This window comes from Populus nigra, chromosome 3, assembly GCF_951802175.1.
Source record: "Populus nigra chromosome 3, ddPopNigr1.1, whole genome shotgun sequence".
Lineage (NCBI taxonomy): Eukaryota > Viridiplantae > Streptophyta > Magnoliopsida > Malpighiales > Salicaceae > Populus > Populus nigra.
In genome coordinates this window covers 25,023,034-25,042,338 of record NC_084854.1, presented here as the reverse complement: position 1 = coordinate 25,042,338, position 19,305 = coordinate 25,023,034, and the positions used below count along the sequence as shown (strand labels likewise).

Sequence of the window (19,305 nt, the reverse complement as noted above, 5' to 3'; positions counted from 1 at the left end):
CAAAAGAAAGAAAATCTTTTTTTTTGCGAAAAAACAGAACCTAGGTCCGAGGACCCGAAGAGTTTGGTACTATAAGATAAACGGGTTTCAACAGTCGTTGTCGGTGTTTGGGTTAGTTTAGTTTAGGGTTTGTAAGAACAGAACCATTTCTTGTCCGAACAACAGTAGAAGGGGAAAAAAAAAGGAAGAAAGAAAATATGACGACTGCTCAGTCTCAAGAAGAACTCCTTGCTGCTCATCTTGAACAACAAGAACTCAAAGTAATCTCATCACTTCCCATTTCTCTCTATCTATCTCTTGTTACTGTTTTATTTTCTTTTGCTCTGTTTAGTGTTTTGTGTTTCTTGAAATGAACTGAGTTGTGTTAATTCTTACTTTGAAAGTAAAAGATTGGGAGTGATTTTTGCGAGAATAAACGGAAGGGAAATGACCCAGTTGCTAAATTTTTTGATGTGATTTGAGAAACTGAGGTTTTGTTATGTTTGCTGCTGTTTAAGATTGGAATTTGAACTTTTAAAATTAGCATGCATGACCTCGTATGAGTTTTCGAAGTATCGTAAGATAGCTTGATTTAGTGAATGCTTTGAAAGTCGTTTGGGAATTTTGTGGATGCATGAAAAGGTTTTTTAATGTTTAAGAGTTTCTTTTGTATCTCTTGTTCATAACTTTACTTTTTGGTTGTTTTGTGCATCAATAAGTGTAGTGCATTTTGATTTTCAAGTGGATGGTGATACTTGGAATTTACAAGAACCTGATTCATACAGATGCACTTTTTTTCTTGGACTGTATTTGAACTTCAGGAATTGTGTTTTTGCAGCATGGTGAGCCTACAGTTGAGGACGAAGACGATGAGGATGAATCTGATGAGGATGACGATGATTATGATGACAAGGATGATGAAGGTGAGAAGTATTAAATTATGAATCTGGATGTTCACTTCTTGTGCGATGAATCAAAGTTACTGCAATATATAGAGCTTAGAGCTAGTCTGATTCAGAGGCTGGCATTTTTTCCTCTGTGATAACTTTAGATTCATGGCTTAGGTGTGAAATAAATTGCATTAAGCATCCATGTTGGAGGCATTATTGCATGATTTTATTGGGAAGTATTGCAGGCACAGCATATATTTTAATGAGTTTTACCGGGGGGTTATATGTTAGCTCATATATAAAGAACAACACCATCTTGGATTTATTGGAGTATTCTTAGAAACAAGTTTTAGTATTAATGGCAGCGTGTTATGAAATTTTAAAGAGCTTACCGTTATTGAACTAGCCATCTAATAAAGTGGACCATGCATCTTCTGGAACTATAAGCAAATTTGCACTTGTCAAAGTTTTTGAACATTTTGAACTATACGAAGTTGCTGGATATATATTATGGTGGCCAGAGAAAAACAAGGACAAAGAGTATCTGCAATCCATGCTTTATGACACTTTAATATTGGATATTGGGTATGATTTGTTTAGTGACTCAGGGTTATTGATTTTGGCAGGGAAAGGAGATGTGGGCGGCCGGGGTAAGCAGAGCAGAAGTGAAAAGAAGAGTCGTAAAGCAATGCTGAAACTTGGAATGAAGCCTCTCCCAGGTGTCAGCCGAGTTACAGTAAAAAAGAGCAAGAATGTAAACGTTTAACTTCTCATCATATTGTCATTATTGATTAATCCCCTCTTCTACCTTAGATTCTGATAAATCTTTGAAATGCATTATTGTGTACTATGGTTTTGCTTATCAGATCATGTTTGTTATCTCAAAACCTGATGTTTTCAAGAGCCCCAATTCAGACACATACATTGTCTTTGGGGAAGCAAAGATTGAGGACTTGAGCTCCCAACTACAGACCCAGGCTGCTGAGCAGTTCAAGGCACCTAATCCAAGTACGTCCACATCACAGCAGCCTGAGCCATCGTCCACGGCTCAAGATGATGAAGATGTAGACGAGACTGGTGTGGAGCCCAAGGATATTGAGTTGGTGATGACACAAGCCGGGGTTTCCAGATCAAAGGCTGTGAAAGCTCTCAAGGCTGCGGATGGTGATATCGTTACTGCCATCATGGAATTAACAAACTGAGTTGTTCTGGCCATACAGTGTTTAATTCTGCTGGATTGATTCCAACTCCCACCCAACTCAAACTTCCCTTGACATTTGGTGATCTGAGCTTATAGATTTGAATATCTGTCTCATGTTCTCCGCATTTTTAATTCTGTGTGAGAAAGACTAATGTATCTATGGTGCGTGGTTTGCTTGTGAAAGCGTTCCATAGTTTGGTAACGATGCATCAAGTGCAAGAATTGCTGCTGGTGTAGCCAACCAAATGCCACCGGACAATCTTGCAGGCCAGGAAAATTTTCTTTTGGCGAAAGTGACCTAAGCTGATGCACCATCATGCGACTTTGTAACCTAGAACTATTCATTAATCACAAGTAATTAAAGGCCCGTCTGGAAGTTAGAATTATTTTTTAAGTGTTTTCTACTTATATTAATTTTTTTATTATTTTTAAAAATTATTTTTAATATTAACCTACCAAAACTATCCAAAAACATAGTAAATCAAATTTTTTTTTCTGAAGCGTAGTTCAATTATATTTTTAAATACAAACACGCATGGAAAAAGATAGTCATTAATAGTACAAGTTCTGGCAAAGACCAACAAAAAAAGTTTACTCGATTAGTTTTAGAAACAGGCTCTGTAAGGTGACTTCATGGTCTCCAGTTACTTTCGCTCCCAGCAGCTAGTCATCTATTAACGGGAAATGCAGAAAGTCATTTCCAGTAACAAATCTCTTTTCTACTTTAGGGCTGGAAAAGGGCCTCCCGCTGTCCGTCATCCTCCCTAGAGGTTCAGGTTTAATGGCATTTTTTTTCTTGAACTATTGGAGTTGTGATACATTGAGACATGCACCATTAATTTAGTCAATTTTATCCTTAAATTATTTTGTTTTGAACAAAATTTTTCATCCCGTATCCTTATCATTAATCAAAAACCCTTTAAAATAATTAATATTTTGGTATTTCTCAACTGAATTTTTCATAAATGCTAATGATCATTTCAGATTATTTTCTATTTTTTGTGATTTTATTATTATTTAATATTTAAGAAAAAAAGAATCCAAGGACCTGGTTTTCCCATGACAAGCCCCTTAAAATTGAAACTTGATTGCTGGGAAGATAAAAAGTAAAACCCGGTTACAATTGGCTACCATAAAGAAGCAGGATTCTTGAAGCAACCAGAAGTTGACAGAATATAAAGCGTAATTCTTGGGATATACTATTGCTGTTAAATTGAAATAGATTGCCAATCAGTGTAAAATTGTTAAAAATGGAGTGGGATGATCAGCAGAAGGAATGGCGGAATCTGAGGAAGTAGAGTAGAACGGGGAGGATTAAAGACAACCACAGGGCTATATAGCCTTTCAAGCAGCAGATTCAGCGGACAGGAAGCACGATGAATGAATAAACCACATCCTGACTACATCTTTATTTTGCCCTTTGATTCGAATTAATTTCCACAATAATATCTGCCATTGATGGGTCTCTATAGATGTTTAAAAAGTGTGAAACTTGAAAAACCACCACCATGAAATTTACGCTTGTCCATCATTATAAAACCCTTGAAATTTCCAAGTTTTCTCTTCCCCTTCTTCAAAGAACACGAATCAGTACAACCCAGATTTTTCATGGATAACATCTTTTATTTTGGGTGGGATGATTCCACCCAGATTTAGAAGAAGAAAAAAATCTTCCATTCCCATTGCCAACTTTAATGAAACAAGGGAGGCGGGCAACCAAAAAAATGACAATGAACAAGTTCATCTGTGCAAACACCTAAGGAGATTCAATACCACCATCAGGCACAACCAAAATTATAAACAGATAGTATTATAAGCACAAGTGATTATGCGAAGATAAGTCATTTACAGTAAAAGTTGCAACGAAGACACGGAAAGGTCCTGAATTGCCTTTCAAACAGACTCCACACTTGTAACTTCAAGGTCTCAAACCACTCACTCCAAGATATTAAGTCAACTATAAATGGAGGTACCACGATCATAAAGAAAATGAAAACATACCGTGTTTATAACATACTAACATCCCTAGTTAAAAGGCCATCCTGAATACCCCATCTGGTGGTTGTTTTCATGCATGGTTGGTGAGCTGCTTCCAGGAGTCTCATCATGGTTAGAACTCGAATTGGATGAGCGGAAGGGCCACAGATAAGATAATGGATTGCGTCTTCCTTCCCTACTGTTCTCCCTTCCACTATAATTGCTGTTTCTGCTTCGAGAGCTTGAGCTTTGATAACTGTGTCCACTGCTTGATCCTTGCGGTGGTAGCTCCTGCCGACAAACAGGGCACGAGTTGTGCTGGACTAGCCATGGAACTATGCAATCTGAGTGATATAAATGATTACATGGCATCTGCCTTGCTTCAGATCCCAGCTCAAATTTATCTTTGCAAACTGGACAGTGTGAATCAGTGCGAAGATGCCTTTGTGTGATCTTAACAGTGGGCATCGCATCAATTGATGACCTGGTTGCTGGGGCAGGGCCTCGCCGATCATTAGCAGAAAGCTGTTCAAACAATTCTTCAAGTCCAGGGCCTACAAAATAATCACCGGCATTACCTCTTGCAAAGGCAACACCAGGAGACCCAGAAAAGAGAGCTTCAAACCCACCATTTCCAGACAACCTAAAAGGAATTTGGCCACCAAAGATCAACAGAGGACCAAAACCTGGATTATGTTCAGGAATTGAATCTGATCTAGATCTAATATCATGATTATGGCTTCTATCAGCCATTCGTTGCCTCATAAAGGCTGAGAAAGCTTCCACGAGCCCAAACATATTGTCATGATCATCATCACCGTCCATTCCAAAAAAATCCAACGGGTTGATGCGATGCATATCATCAAGTTCTTGGACAAATCCTCCACTGCAGTAGGGGCAAGCTGCATCTCGCCCTCGCAGTCGAACTGGCCGCCTGCAGCTGTAACACCAGTGGGTATTTCTGCTGCTTGACATCCTTTTCACTTCTCTACTCTCCTCACTCTGCAAAGGCTCAGAACACAAAACCCACCTCTCGTCCTCAACAAGCCTCAAGCTATAACTATTACCCTACAGCATACCGCCTGACAAAGACAAAACCACCACAACAAATATAAACCTTTTACTATTAAGCAATCTGATAAAGTATTCAACCACTATATGAAAGTCCTCTCACCCAAAAAACAGTAAGAATCCCTACGTCTATGGACACAGCCCCCTATTTAATCATTTTGCTCATGGTGATTGTTTACTAAAAAATCTTTCCAGCTTTCTAAATAGCTCCTCACCATGCCATGCAACACAATCAAAAGGTTAGGAAGCATGCATTTATTAATTACAATTCCCTCAGATGTTAACGTTGAACAACAACAAAAATCATACATCACTACAAAAAACGAGAGTATAACCTCATACTTCAACATGCCCTTGAAAATTAATAGGTACACATGATTAGTAACAAAACACATCACAGTAAATAACGCCTTCAAGGAAAATGAAAGCCACCTCATCATACAATAAGCAATGAAGCAATTTCTCAAGCCTATCCGAGCATACACTTATGAAACTAAAATCAACTATCAGAGAAAGTCGATATCTATCAAAAGCCAATGAATTACAGATTTGTCCCCACACACACACAAAATAGATAAATAAATAAAATGAAGGCTAATTATTCAGTGAATTCATTATCTAAAAAAAATACAATAAAATCCCCTCAAAATAAAAAATAAAAAGAACCCAGATCCAGATATATAATAAACTATCCACAATAGCAGAATTGGCAGAAAAAAGGGTCCCTTTTTTGCATAATTTTTCTTTCCACTTGAATAAGTCTCAATCCCTTTATCAAACAGGAGATTAAAAAGATTCCATCTTTACTTCATTTCCTAAACTCAATCATCAATAAGAACCAATTCCATAAACCCACAAAAACATTACAAAAAAAAAACCAGACCAAACCCTGAAAAGGAAACATATATTTCAAGATCACATTCAAGCAACATCAAGAACTGACAGATTTCTATAAAAATAAAGCAGGAATTAGTAAAAGATAAAAACTTTAAGCTACCTGAACAGGAGTTATGGATCTAACCGACACAGTAGTGGGAGAGAAGAGACTTGGTAGAGTCTAGAGTGGAGTGTGCACAAGGGTGAAAATTGGAAGTGAAGTGGGGGTTGTTTATCCTAAAATACACGTGGTGCGTGATACACCATCTGTATTTATTTTTGTTGTTCAAAAGTGTCACTTCTGATCATCTCTTACTTTCTTGATGTTTTCACCTTTGGAATTTGTAGCTTACTGCTGTTTTATTGACCTTAACATCACCATTTCTTTTCTTTCTTTTTGTTGATTTATGTATATAATAAGAATATTCAATGCCACATTTTCCAAATTTGTTTTTCCATTTGATACTTGTTTTTGGTGAGTTAATTCAGTCATTTATTTTTGGAATTTGAGTCCAGCTAGATTTTATTTTGAGTCCATCGAGAGTTGATTGATTTGCGACATGTTGATTGATTTGCGACATGTTGATTATATCAAAATTTAAATGAAACAAGTTTTGATTTTTTATACTTCTTTTAATTATTAAAAAAATCTTTAAATAATATTTTGAATTGACTCATTTATATTTGATAATTATCACAATTGCTTTCTTACAATATCTATTGGTTAGATTTTGTTTCTTTAGTAATTGATGGTTGTAGATGTTCAATTTTATTATTAGTATAAGCTAATTTTGTTATTAGTATAGGTTATTTGTTCATTCAATTTGTTTAATAGTATGGTTACAGTTGCTTTTTAAAGTGTTTTTTACTCGGAAATACATTAAAATATATTTTTTTATTTTTTAAAAATTATTTTTGATATCAGCACATCAAAATGATTTGAAATCACCAAAAAATATTAATTTAAAATAAACAAATAAAAATTTTAATTTTTTTAAAAAATATTTTTAAAATATAAAAACAAACAGGCCTTAAACAATTGTTATGTGTTCCATGACAGTGTTGTTTGAATTCTACATCATCCACTGTTGTCTTATAGAAAACTAAATAGCACATTTTTCTTTCTAATCAATGTTTTGAGTTTAAAATTTTATCCTTAAATTGTATTTTGTTAGTGTTTTGTAAAGAGATATAAAAAATTATAAAAATATATTTGGTTGGTGAATAAAATTAAAGATAAAAAAACAATTTATCTCTAAAATAATTTTAAAATCAATTTACATCCTTTCAAAACAAGTACGAAAAAAACATATCCTTTCTGTTTTTATTATTCCTGTCACTTATATCTCTAGATATTAACGTGGTATAAGTTTAAAATTGGGATTGCTAGTTATTGAGTTTATTTATTTGATTGCTTTTTTACCAAGCATAGAGCAACTATTTTATCTTGGTGAGTGTTGATTACTAGGACAAAAACGAGATTTGCGAATTGCATTAATTCCTTTGTTTGTCGTCTAATCTTTGTTTTGGTGGCCAGCTAGTGGAAATTATCACTGAACCTTCCTTCCCACTGCCAAGAGCATCGCATGATCATAGGTTCTTGGAAAGCTAGTAGTTCAGGGTCCACCATGATGAACAACTTCTGGAATATGGACAGAAGTTTGGTAAGAGACAAAGGAAAAAGGTTATTCTACTTTCCTAGCATGGGACATGGGCTTATTGTTTTTGGCTCCTCATCTCGGTTGTGCTTTTGCCATAATAATTGTAGGGGAAAAGATGCTGTCGAAGATAACATTATCTTACTAACATTAATGTTTTTGTCCACTAAGAAACTCGTACATGTGAGAATTTAATAAGACAAATACAGGGGCAAGAGATTTACAAGACTAGCACTAGAATACCAGCAACATTTTCTAAACCACAATTAAGCTGCTAAATCTATGTGATATTGATGCTCGAGCTAGTTCTAGTCCAGCAAATCGTGTAAAATTCAGGCTTGTGTCAAACTGAAGACATTCCTTCTCTTTTTCTACGTTTTGTTTCAACTGTGCAGAAGTTCTTTGCACCCCGTATAAACTTCCAGTTCGAGATGCTTGTGTTGGAGGCAAGCTTAATTAACCATAACAAATGATATATTTGTCGAAGAAAAGTCAAATGACTAGGAGGTATCAAACTATCAATCAGCCGGTCACAAATACAACAACCTGCCTTGCAGAGAGTCCCAGTTACTTGTAGAACTAGAACGATCATCTTTTTGTTGTGGTTCCAGTAATGTTGCAGAAGAGAACTCTTCCATGCAGAGGGAACATGCAGTGCTGCGGCACCACATATAAAATTAAGGATGAATGCACCAGGACAAAATTCAACTCCGTTTACATAGGAACCTCAGTCGGCATCTCCAAGACCATCACTACCATCTCCTCTCTTGGATATAGGCATGTAAGGAGAGCTGGATTTCTTGGTTTGTGTAGCGACCTCAGCATTCTTTCGCAAGACAGCTCCTGGTGATGGGTATGGTCGCTGTTGAAATAGCGGACCCTGACAATCAGAGGCATAAAACCACCAAAAAGTGAGTACAATACAAATATGCTATAAAGCAGATACAGCATGAATATTTTCATCTCTGTGCACAAACATGTGCGAATTTGAAGAGAGAGAGATAGCAGTACATGCACAGTGTCAATTTTAATGTTCTTGGAAAAAATACCAGCATGTAATTGCTGACCAAAATGCTGGGTGATATGATATTTAGCAGAATAATTTTGCAATATACAATCTCAACGTTGAAAAATACGTTGGAGGTCAGGTGAAGGGTAAGGCATAATCACTCGATTGCCACATTATGACATGCATTGACCAGAACCAGCATAGCCTCCATCACCTTTATATGTAGCAGCATAATAACTCTCTCAGAAAAAGGAAAATAAAAGTTCATCAAGAAAAATAAAGTTGGCATACCGTAGCAGTAGTATCAGCTGCACGAGGCTGAACTCCTTTGAGGCCCACAACCCTGCAGATTGAACAGAGAGATGAGATTAATAGACTATTCTAGTACTTCTCCTTGTTTACATATCTAGAAAAAAATGTCCAAAGAGGAGATCAGTGATGGGCATAAAATAAACTATTCATCACATACCAGCCGCCACGGGGAGCATCTGAATAAGAGCTTGGATCCATGGGGTCCAACTCATCATCATCATTGTAGGCACGCTTTTTGCTCTCTCTTCTATTTCCTTTTCCCACAGGAGGTTTCCAATTGGGCCTGGCAATTCAAAATCAATTACACATGCAAGCAAATAAACTTGTGTGCATAAGTGTGCATTTAATTTTATTGATTCTCTTTCTTTATCTTCTCTCTTTTGTTGTCAATGAGGCTGTGCTTGAAGTATAGGAATTCATCAAGCAGAAGAGCTGATTTTATTCTTAATCTCAATTAAATTAGGTGACATGACTATTTCTTTCTTCGTACTCATTAACAGCACAAGGCTGTAGTTGTCTCCTTATTCTTCCAACAGGTTTATATTTCCTCAAACAGGTTAGATGTTAAACTGAAAGTGTCAAACTAATGGATTGGGAGACAAAGATGTATAAAATAGTTTCCTTTGGTTAATTTTCCTGAATGCAGGACTTCATCACCTAGACACCAAGACACTAACATGTCAAGCATGAACTAATCCGCCCCCCACCCACAAGTGAACTCCCATTGCATGAGTTGTGGCTTAGAATGCTAACCCTAATAAAACCAGCAAAAGTGGGATAGATCAGTAAATAGTAATATAGTATCCATGTGCTCAGATGGCCTTGGAGTCTGCAGCTCAGGTGACTTCCACTTGCTCTGAAGAAAATTACTCGGTCATGTCAGAACAAGAATGGTGTCATTGGCTCAGATTAGGAGATAGTCCAACTCATTAACAGTTTTGCATTGAGTGCCTGCTCTCAAGACTAGAAACTGCATTCTTGTGATTGCAAGTCCAAGACTTTCCTATAGCACCAAGCAATGACCCATAGTCTACAGCCCCTGGTTTGACAGTCCCCTTTGTAGGTCACATACCCCCAATCTAATTCCTCAAACAAAATGACCTCTTCTTTATAGCTTTACCATAACTGAATCTTTTTAGAGAATTCTTGGTTGATTGCATGAGAGTTTGAATTTAAATTGTATTTAGGGTCATGGTCATTCAAAAAGTTAACTCAACAACAAAACCAAAGTCATTGAAGCGAGAAGTGATCTCCAAGTAATTTAAGTAAGATCAAGTACCTCTGTTTTGGAGCATTTTTTTCAAGATCACCCTTCGAATTTGCAAGATTCTGCTGCTGGTAATTCAAATTGGGCATCATGTACTGGCATTGTGGTAGATTCAGAACTCTGCAATCCAATAGCATTTCAAAAATATGTAAATAAATAATGAATCATTTCAACGTGCTTTGCCTAAGACAATTTTCTTTTTTTGGTCTTAAGCAATGCACTTTAAAAAATCTCCCAATACCAACTGCAACTTCAGCAGAAGGTGTGTCATAAGAAGATTGAACCATAAAAAGTTCAAATGTGAATATATGGGAAAAAGACATGAAAATCAAACACAGAATACATGGCTTAATGAAATTGAGTTTCAACCACCACACATGCTTATGCAGTTCTTTTTTGGCATACTAGTAATATGAAGGGAAAAGGAAGAGAACCCAGTTTATAAATTGCTGATGATTTACCGTGTGCAATGATTGCAGTAACCCCAAGTCTGCACAACGCCAAGTCCCCACCCACCACATTCGATGCATTTCTTTGACTCGGATGATCTATTGTCCTGATTCCCACTAGAAGCATTTCCAGAATATGAGATGTGAGAGTGTTGTGAGGCTAGCTGTGATGATTTTGGATGCTGCCATTGTGATACATGGGTCTTCGTATTGTAGTAATATTTATGACCTGCACATGGAAAACAAAAGGCTTTAAGCACAGAGGGAAAGGGAAAAAATCTGCAAATAAGTTGAATGCTCATTTCTTTTCCTGATCTCCATTACTCTTCAGTGAAGTCCTACATGTTTATAGGAAATTTGTTGCAGTTCCACACTTTACAAAGGTTAACCACACACAGAATATTAAACAAATGATAAAGCACAGCAAAATCTACCTCAAAGTGATATAGCTCAAATTGTATAATATTAAAACAAGGAACAATCTAGGGGTGAGAGCAAGATGTCAATGCAAACCTAAAGGAGATGTTATTTTGCTTGATAACCGAGCAGTCTCTTGACACCATCCTTAACTTAAACATTAGAACATGGAAAAACTAGAAAAAACATGATTTAATCCATTAATGCCCCCAAAAAAGCTACTTGCAGGACTCTAGTTATATGCATGGTATTCAGGAACTACAAACTGTGACTATATATATTTCCCCTCTCCCAGCCCCTCTTTACTATTTTGCCTCACATTTCATTTATATACAGCTGGATACTTATGGCATACCTGTAGTTTCGTCCAATGCCTCCACCCAATCTTCTAAATGAGGTAAAGGTGATGGAGTCCATGTAGTTGAAGGCATATCAGTTGGCCTTTCCCACTGGGTCTTTCCGGTGCTTCCATGGTAATAATATGAAGCACCACTAGCAGGATCCTTTGCTTCCACCTAATCATAGATAGAATTCCACAGCAGCATAAAAGAAGTGCTGGAAAGAATGCATAAGGCGGCATAGGGCATCAAAACTTGGATATTCATAGAAAGTTGAAATTCATTAACCCTTTATGAAGTTCAAGGTCAATACACTGCCATTATATCTTATGCAATAAGAAGTGCTTGAGGCATATTAATTGAAATTCTCTCTCTAGGATTCGACTCTGAACATTAAGTACTCCAAAAACCAAATCTGAATTCCCCTAATACAAGCAAACCAGATATGAAATGGTAGGCATTTGGCAGGTTCCAAAAATTTCCAATGCCACAGTTCTCATGCACAAAGATTGGCAAAGCAGTTTATCCTTAGACAGATAAATAAAGCATAAAAACATATATATTGCGATCAAGACACACCCATCCAGGAGGCAACTTCCGGATTTCAACAGCTTGTGTTGAACCAGTCTCCGACTTCTGCAAAACAAAATTATGAGGCAATGTGTAAAAGGACTAAAATAATAGATTGAAAGGAAGACATCAGGAAAAAAATAAATCATAGTTGGGATGCACAAGAAAGGTTTAAATGAAGAGAAATTTCAGAATTTCCAAAATGTTAAAAATAGCCAAGTAAAAAAACAAGTAGGGGAAAAAAGCCATGGGAAGAAGCAAAAAAGAAAGAAACAAGAGGCTCAAAGACCAAGAAAAACTTGCATTATCAGTTCTCAATGGATGGCTTTTTACTGTATCATCCTTCAGGAGACCCCTTGCTCTTAATTTCTGCTTCAGGAACTCTGGGAGATCCTTTGTAGCCGACTTCTGTTCTGACTCACTATCGAGGCCAGGCCTTGAAGAAGCATAATATGCACCTCCACCTGGTACACCGTATCCGTTCCCAATTTCTACATGATCTGCCAGAAAAGAAACGGATTAGACCATCTGCCCACAAAATATCCAGAGTTATTCACTTTGTTGTCACAGTGATGCGATATAAAAAGAAGCATAAGCAACTCAAAATTGAATGGTTGTCTCAAACAAAAATCACGTTGACTTCCATTAGTTAGAGCATTGGTAAATGGTTTATTTTCAAGTCAAAATATTTCCTCAAACCAGCAAGAGCTTATTCAGTGGCCATCAAAAACTTTGAGATTTTTATCAACCTCTTTGCATGCACATGTCTGTACAAGTATTCCCAGTTTTTCCTCATCATCTGATACCTTCCTTAATAGGTCTGCAATCATTTTAGTTTCCATTTTCGTCCAGCACTCTCACTAATGACAAGACCAGCTTCCACTTCATCAACAGTCTTCATCTTCCTTTCAGAAAGGAAATTTAGTCTCACAATATTCCAGGAGTAAATCCTCTACGGTTACACACACTAACAAGCTCTCTATATTCAGAAACAGGACGGACAAAATCAAAATAAAGATGCAACCATATACTATAAAAAAAAGAAAGATTGTAATACATTATCAACCTTCTTCAGCACCAGCAGGCTTCCCACGCTTCAAAGCCATTTCCGAGCGATGTTCAGTAGCCATCTTCAGTAAATGTTCCTACAATAACATCCATAACAGTAAAACAAATTGCACAGCCCATTAACAACCCCTCAAAATAAACCCTCAAACAATCATTGAATCACAAAACATTCAAACTTCAGACCTTTAAGGCATTAGGGTCTCTCCTTTCACCGAAGACATCAGTATTATCCTTAGAAGGTGCTCCACCTTCACTTTCTGCATCTCTAAAACACTCACAAAAACACACACAATTCACAATTCATTGCCATTCTATTTTGCTTTTTAAACTACCACTAAACCAATAAAGCACCAACCTTTGGCCTTGAATGACTCTTTGTGTCTCAATTTCCTACCAAAAACAGAGAAAATAAAGCAAACCCAGATGAAATTTTCAAAAACAAAAAAGATGGGAAACAAAGGAGAGGATGAAAGAAAGCAGAAAAACCCTTACTTGTTCACGCAAGAGTACATCTTGAGCTGCAGTATCAATGTCAGTTGAATTGCTATATAGACTTGATGATGAATGGTAAGAAGCTTGAGGCACTGTATTTTCTCCCATCCTTGCTTCTTTTTTCCTTCTTCTATGAAATTGAGAATCCTTTTTGGTTGAAGTAATTTTTTTTTTATTAGATTGTTATTTATACAATAAGAAAAAACAAATCGAACCAAAATCCACAGGGATAAAATTAGAAATAGGAACCCAAAAATTCTTTAGAAAGCCCATACAAGATTTTGGTTTGGGCCTGGAGTCTTATTGTTTTATAATTAAGTACCCAAATTATTTATTTATTTATTTTTATCTTGGATTGGATTGGAACATCATCTGTGAATAGTTGGTTTCATTTATCCTAGCAACTTCCTCCTTGTATAATATTGTAACTCAAGCCTTTTAATGGATTTTTTTAGAGTTTTGGGAGGTTTATTTTTTCTAAAGCTTTTAAGGATTTATTATGATTTTAGTGTTACTATTTAGAATATTAAGTAATGTTTGATTGTTGTCTAAAGACAAAGACAAAAAAAAAAAAACAAAAATAATTGAGATATTTTTTCTTGTATCTCCCGTTTAAAAATGATAAAAATTTATTTTAAAAATATTTTAAAAACATATTTATTTTATATCTACACGTCTTCCCCGCCTAATAACTTCAAGTCTATGTCTTTTGACACCAACCAAACATAATCTTTAGTAATTTTTTAGTTGACATGGTATTTAATTATAAATTTGTATAAGTAATATTTTTAAGGACCAATTCTTATTTTTTCTCCAATTGTAAACTACTCTTTTAATTGATCTCAATTCTCTTCCACGGGTTAGCACATCTCTCTTTCTTTAATCCGATTCTACAAAAAAAAGGGCTTTTTTTAGGTATTTATACCATAGATATCTCGTGTATCTTGCAATATATATATATATATATATATATATATATATATATATATATATATATATATATATATATATATATTTGTTTAAAAACATATTAAAATAATTTTTTTTATTTTTTTTATTTTTTACATTAACACATCAAAAACCATAAAAAATACCCAAAAAATACACCACCTTAATGTTTTTTAATTAAAATAAACTCTTAAAACACATCTAAAAACAAAAACTAGCGCAATTCTACACTCACAAAGAGCTTACCTATTTGAAGTAGAGATAAGTGTTTTAAAGAGAAGAATATGATAGAAGAGAGCAATTTCTCAAAGGGTTAAATGGGTAGCCCAACCCAACCAAACCCATGCCCATATAATTTAAGATAGTTTTGGGTCAACCCTTTAATAGCCCATTTAAAATCTGTACTAACCTTCATGGCCCATGGACCTGTAAAAATAGCATGGGAGGCCCACTTCAAACCACACAGGGGAACACTTGTATTTTAATTTATATTTTGATTTAACGAGTTGTCGTCCAACCGACAACTATTTTTTTCTACCTTCGAAGTTCGAAGAGGTTTTTTGGTTAGAGCTCAAGAAGGACACAATATACTTTCTTCGTTGTTTTTTTTTTAATTTCAAATCCTAAGATTTATTATCTAAAAGAATTTATTGAATTTATGCCAATATACGAAATGTACTCTTAAAATTATCTGAATAAAACTTAATTTTGATGAAATTACATTGACATTTTCACATGTTAACGTATAAGACATCTTTTTTTCTTTTGATATTCTTCATAATTTTTACTTTTACTGTTTTTTTTAATTTATATTTTAATATGTTGATATTAAAAATAAAAAATTATTTTTATATATTTTTATATAAAAAAAAATACTTTTAAAAACCACTTTATACTTCAATACCAAACCCGCGATTACAATTTTCCCTTCTTGATTCTAGATAAGAAGGTATGATTCATGTTTATCTGTGAATATCTTGGAAGTTACTTGTACACATAACTTCCAAGGTGCGAGTTCATAATAAATCTTGAGCTTCTGTGCCCTAAAGGGAAGACAAGACAAGAAGATTCCATTTAATTTTTACAGGAAATTAAAAAGGGAAAGAACGAGAGCCATTCAAAGAGGCTTGTGCTTCGCTTTCTCTTGCTTCTCTCTGCCTTTATCCTTTTCTTGAGCTAAACGCTTGAGGTATCCATTGGTTCATCCATGTCCTCCAGGCAAAAACAAAGTTTACCATCATTTTCATCATCCCTTTTGCCCTTACTTGCTGCCTTTTTATCCCAGAAAATAGAGATTTTTTTTGGGATTTGTTAAAGTTAAAAGATATGTTTATTAGTTAATTAATCCGAGATGGACCATTTTTTAGTCAAAGCAATATGTTTTCCTTTTCCTTTTCCTTTTCCTTTTCCTTTTCTTTTTTTTTTAATCTTTTTTTAATATATAATTTTATCAAAGGAAAGCAATATGATCGTGCCCGGTTTTAGAATCATCAACAACATTTTATATGATGCTCGTGAGGCTGATAGGTTAACTTGAATAAAACGAGCAAGTGCTTTGCATGAGGAATAGACGAATTGGAATTTTGTTTTCATGCAAGATAAAAACTACTGAGGTAGGAGAAAAATTAAGTCCACAAAGTTTCTAGAATTCTCCTTCTCATTCTCATTATCATTTTTGTTAGAGACTCCATTTAAAGACTTGCTCATAAAATAACTCTAGTTACCGATTCAATTATTTTTATTAAAATAATATCATAATATTTTTTTAATTATTTTAATTTGACAGAATTTATCTACATCAATCAAGAAAAAAATATCAACCAAATCAACCGAGTTTTACTATTTTAACATCTTTTTCAGATGTTTAACTAAAATTTTTAATTAAGTCAAACTCGGGTTAATTTACTAGGTGGAGCCTATCATTTCCTTGGAATTTCAGCATGCAGCAGCAGTCCATTCAAGTTAATTGTGAAATAACCATTAAAAGCGATAGATCAACAAGAACAATTAACATTCATGTAAATTTCCAAGAAAGCAATAATATTATGAGGAGGGTGATGGTCACATGCAGAACAGGTACCGTCCATGGAGGGCCTTTCGATGGCTCCGTGACAGGAGCTCTGAGACCTCATCCATCCTTGTACAAGGACGTTTGTGGGTCTCCCTTTCGTTTTCCTGTGCTCAACAGGCTTTGCTGGCGAGTCATCTGGGTTCCGAGTTCCAACCATGACCAGGTGCATTGCAAGTTTCTAGCCATGCCAAGCGCATTAACTATGACATCTCACTATCTCATTAAACTTCAAATTATTATTATTATTATTATTAATTACCAGGTGTGGATTTATAGAAAGATATTATGCATGGAAAATGGAAATAGATCACATCAAGATTTTTAAAAATAGGTGGCAAGTAATAGGTAATGGATTTTGATTCTATAATACTACATAATTAATTAAGAACGAAAAACAAAACTGTATGATTCTATTGAACAATTCTCCAGCCTGCAGCCTCTTTTTATGTTCTAAATCAATTAATTTTATTTATAAATATATTTATATATATATAATGGTTTTATGATGTTTTGATATGTTAATGTTAAAAATAAATTTTAAAAGATAAAAAATTATTTTAATATATTTATAAATAAATAATAATAATTTTTATCAATGTTTTAAATACCCTTATGAGATATTTGACATGGCTTTTGTTTATGGTGTTACGTCGTTCTTAAAAGTAGTTTTAGTTTTTAAAATTTATTTTTTAAATAATTTCAATGCATTAATATAAAAATAAAAGAATATTTTTTAAAAATAATCCGCAAAACAATCATAAAGAACCGTTTTAAGTTCAGATGTGATATTGTAGGATTGATGGTTGGTGAATCGATTGATGAAGGCACCGGTGACTGACACCCATCATATCATCATTAACCCTAGCTCTAGACATAGGTAGGGGACCACTATGTAGATTTCACTTTGTATTTTTTTTTCTAAATTAAAAAAAAAAAACAAACAAACAAACAAAGAAATGCAGAGATAAAAAGGGACCAAATATTCGAGGAGAAAACTGAAAGGTGTCCAGAGTCCAGACTTAACACCCCCACTGTGAGGCCTCAACCGAGCGCTCGACGAGAGGCGCGAGGCAAGGTTCAGCCTCAGACTCGGTAGGTCGTGCATCCTATTCTCGGAAAGGAGCATATCTCTGGGCTCGGGACAGTCTCGAAGGCATAGACCGAGGGTCTTTTTCTTTGCCCATGAGATCTCGCGTTCGGGACTGTATACCCATATGATAGTTGTCTGCTTGTGTGACACGGCCTTTTCTCCGTTTTACTCCTCCATCCATTGTCTAAGCATTGAAGGATCCTTGCATCTCTACTCAATTTTATTTTTCAAAAATTTTTTGCAGGTGTTCCTGATCTCCAAGCCCAGGAGTTCATCTTCACCGTTTCAACTTGGTTATCGATAAGAAAAGGTCTCGATTCGTTGAGATCTTCCTTAAGGCTAAACTTCATTCTTGCTCCTGCAATTTCAAGATGTTTCATCTTCACTCTGGCATATCTGATCTTTCCAATACTATCCTTGAAGTTACAATATATTTCAAGGTTACCCCTAACAATTGATTGGCTAATGGGATCTTACCGCTAACCCACCTTTGAAACTCTTTTTTCTAAAGTATTTAAGTAAATAGTGAGAAATTTTCTTTTTATGAGTTAATTGATTCATTGATCAATTATGGTGAGGGATATATATATATATATATATATATATATATATATATATATATATATGGATTAAATGAGCTATTTAGCTATCAGGATAACATTAAGAGACTCGACCATAGAAGAAAAAAATATTTAGTTAACTAAATAGTTTTTATTTTTTGTATTGGACTTTACGTAGAAGTTAAAACAGTTTATTTTTCATTTATTTTATATAAAAAAATCATTTTATAACAGTTTTAATGAAATATATGTTTTTTTAACACAATTAAATATTTTTATTTTTTAAAACCATAAAAGTTATAATAATGTTTAAAAAACACACAAAATCTTTTTGGAAATTAAGAGGGTTACATTGAAAACTTTCAAACACCTAAGGGTAGATGTGAAATATTAATGAATATATACAATGAAAAATGAAGTTTATCGAAATTGAAAAGGGACATTGGTAAATGTAGATTTTGAAACAAATTCAATAATCAACAATTACAACAAATTAACTTCAATTAACTTGAATATTTAGTGCAGTACCATTTTAAATGAGAAATTTTATAGTAATAAGAAAATAATTAATTATATTTTATTAGCTATTCTTTAAAGTTCATTTGAAATAAAAAAATAAATACAGAGAGGTAAAATCCATGATCCACAAAAATTGATAAAAATATCTCCACGTTGTGTTTTTTTTATTTTTTTTTAAGTGAATCCAAGATAATCTCTTGACACCTTGAAATTACTATTTTTTATACTTCTTCATGTAAAATCTAATCAAACGAAGGGAAGTTAATTCCTTTCCTTCCATGCCACGTTAGCAAATAATATATAACCCATGATTATCCTTCCTTGGTCGTCACCATTCTCACGACCAAACACCATCTTACAAGGATTGATGTGTGCCTTCAGATTAAGCCAAAAAAAGTTTGGTGAAAGCTTGCCATCCCAAATTAAAACACATCCACCACCATTGATAATTGACGAGAGAGCAATCCACATCAAGATTGACATGGTACCGCAGATCAAAACAAAGAACAAGTGCAACAATTTTATACGTGGCTCGATTGTTGT

The 19,305-nt window shown here is 34.6% G+C and overlaps 3 protein-coding genes across 3 annotated transcripts; 1 reads left to right on the top strand and 2 right to left on the bottom strand.

Moving 5' to 3' along the window:
• The first annotated feature begins 94 nt into the window (after nucleotides 1-94).
• LOC133688749 (nascent polypeptide-associated complex subunit alpha-like protein 1) lies at nucleotides 95-2,253 on the top strand. Its single transcript, XM_062108352.1, has 4 exons — nucleotides 95-260; nucleotides 818-902; nucleotides 1,496-1,623; nucleotides 1,736-2,253. Exons 1-4 carry the CDS (start codon nucleotides 198-200, stop codon nucleotides 2,069-2,071), a joined length of 612 nt encoding a protein of 203 aa, XP_061964336.1. The 5' UTR covers nucleotides 95-197; the 3' UTR covers nucleotides 2,072-2,253.
• Nucleotides 2,254-3,864: 1,611 nt separating this feature from the next.
• Nucleotides 3,865-6,299, bottom strand: LOC133688748 (probable E3 ubiquitin-protein ligase RHC1A). The gene is made up of 2 exons (XM_062108351.1): nucleotides 6,116-6,299; nucleotides 3,865-5,129 (listed from the first exon to the last, which is right to left on the bottom strand). Exon 2 carries the CDS (start codon nucleotides 5,020-5,022, stop codon nucleotides 4,096-4,098), a length of 927 nt encoding a protein of 308 aa, XP_061964335.1. The 5' UTR covers nucleotides 5,023-5,129; nucleotides 6,116-6,299; the 3' UTR covers nucleotides 3,865-4,095.
• A 1,457-nt stretch (nucleotides 6,300-7,756) lies between these two features.
• On the bottom strand, nucleotides 7,757-13,745 carry LOC133688150 (uncharacterized). The gene is made up of 12 exons (XM_062107549.1): nucleotides 13,575-13,745; nucleotides 13,438-13,472; nucleotides 13,266-13,347; nucleotides 13,081-13,159; nucleotides 12,318-12,514; nucleotides 12,024-12,080; nucleotides 11,462-11,621; nucleotides 10,702-10,918; nucleotides 10,253-10,360; nucleotides 9,131-9,256; nucleotides 8,953-9,004; nucleotides 7,757-8,532 (listed from the first exon to the last, which is right to left on the bottom strand). The coding sequence occupies exons 1-12, from the start codon at nucleotides 13,680-13,682 to the stop codon at nucleotides 8,380-8,382; spliced, it is 1,374 nt and encodes a 457-aa protein (XP_061963533.1). The 5' UTR covers nucleotides 13,683-13,745; the 3' UTR covers nucleotides 7,757-8,379.
• Between the last annotated feature and the right edge of the window lie 5,560 nt (nucleotides 13,746-19,305).

Bases quoted from the DNA above. Each gene is read 5' to 3' on its own strand.
- LOC133688748 (XM_062108351.1), bottom strand. From the start codon at position 5,022: ATGTCAAGCAGCAGAAATACCCACTGGTGTTACAGCTGCAGGCGGCCA.
- LOC133688749 (XM_062108352.1), top strand. From the start codon at position 198: ATGACGACTGCTCAGTCTCAAGAAGAACTCCTTGCTGCTCATCTTGAA. The intron at 903-1,495 runs GTGAGAAGTATT...TGATTTTGGCAG, and splicing joins TGATGACAAGGATGATGAAG to GGAAAGGAGATGTGGGCGGC. The intron at 1,624-1,735 runs GTAAACGTTTAA...TTTGCTTATCAG, and splicing joins CAGTAAAAAAGAGCAAGAAT to ATCATGTTTGTTATCTCAAA.
- LOC133688150 (XM_062107549.1), bottom strand. From the start codon at position 13,682: ATGGGAGAAAATACAGTGCCTCAAGCTTCTTACCATTCATCATCAAGT. The intron at 9,257-10,252 runs GTACTTGATCTT...TTGAATTGCCAG, and splicing joins AAAAATGCTCCAAAACAGAG to GCCCAATTGGAAACCTCCTG. The intron at 9,005-9,130 runs GTATGTGATGAA...TTCAATCTGCAG, and splicing joins GATGCTCCCCGTGGCGGCTG to GGTTGTGGGCCTCAAAGGAG.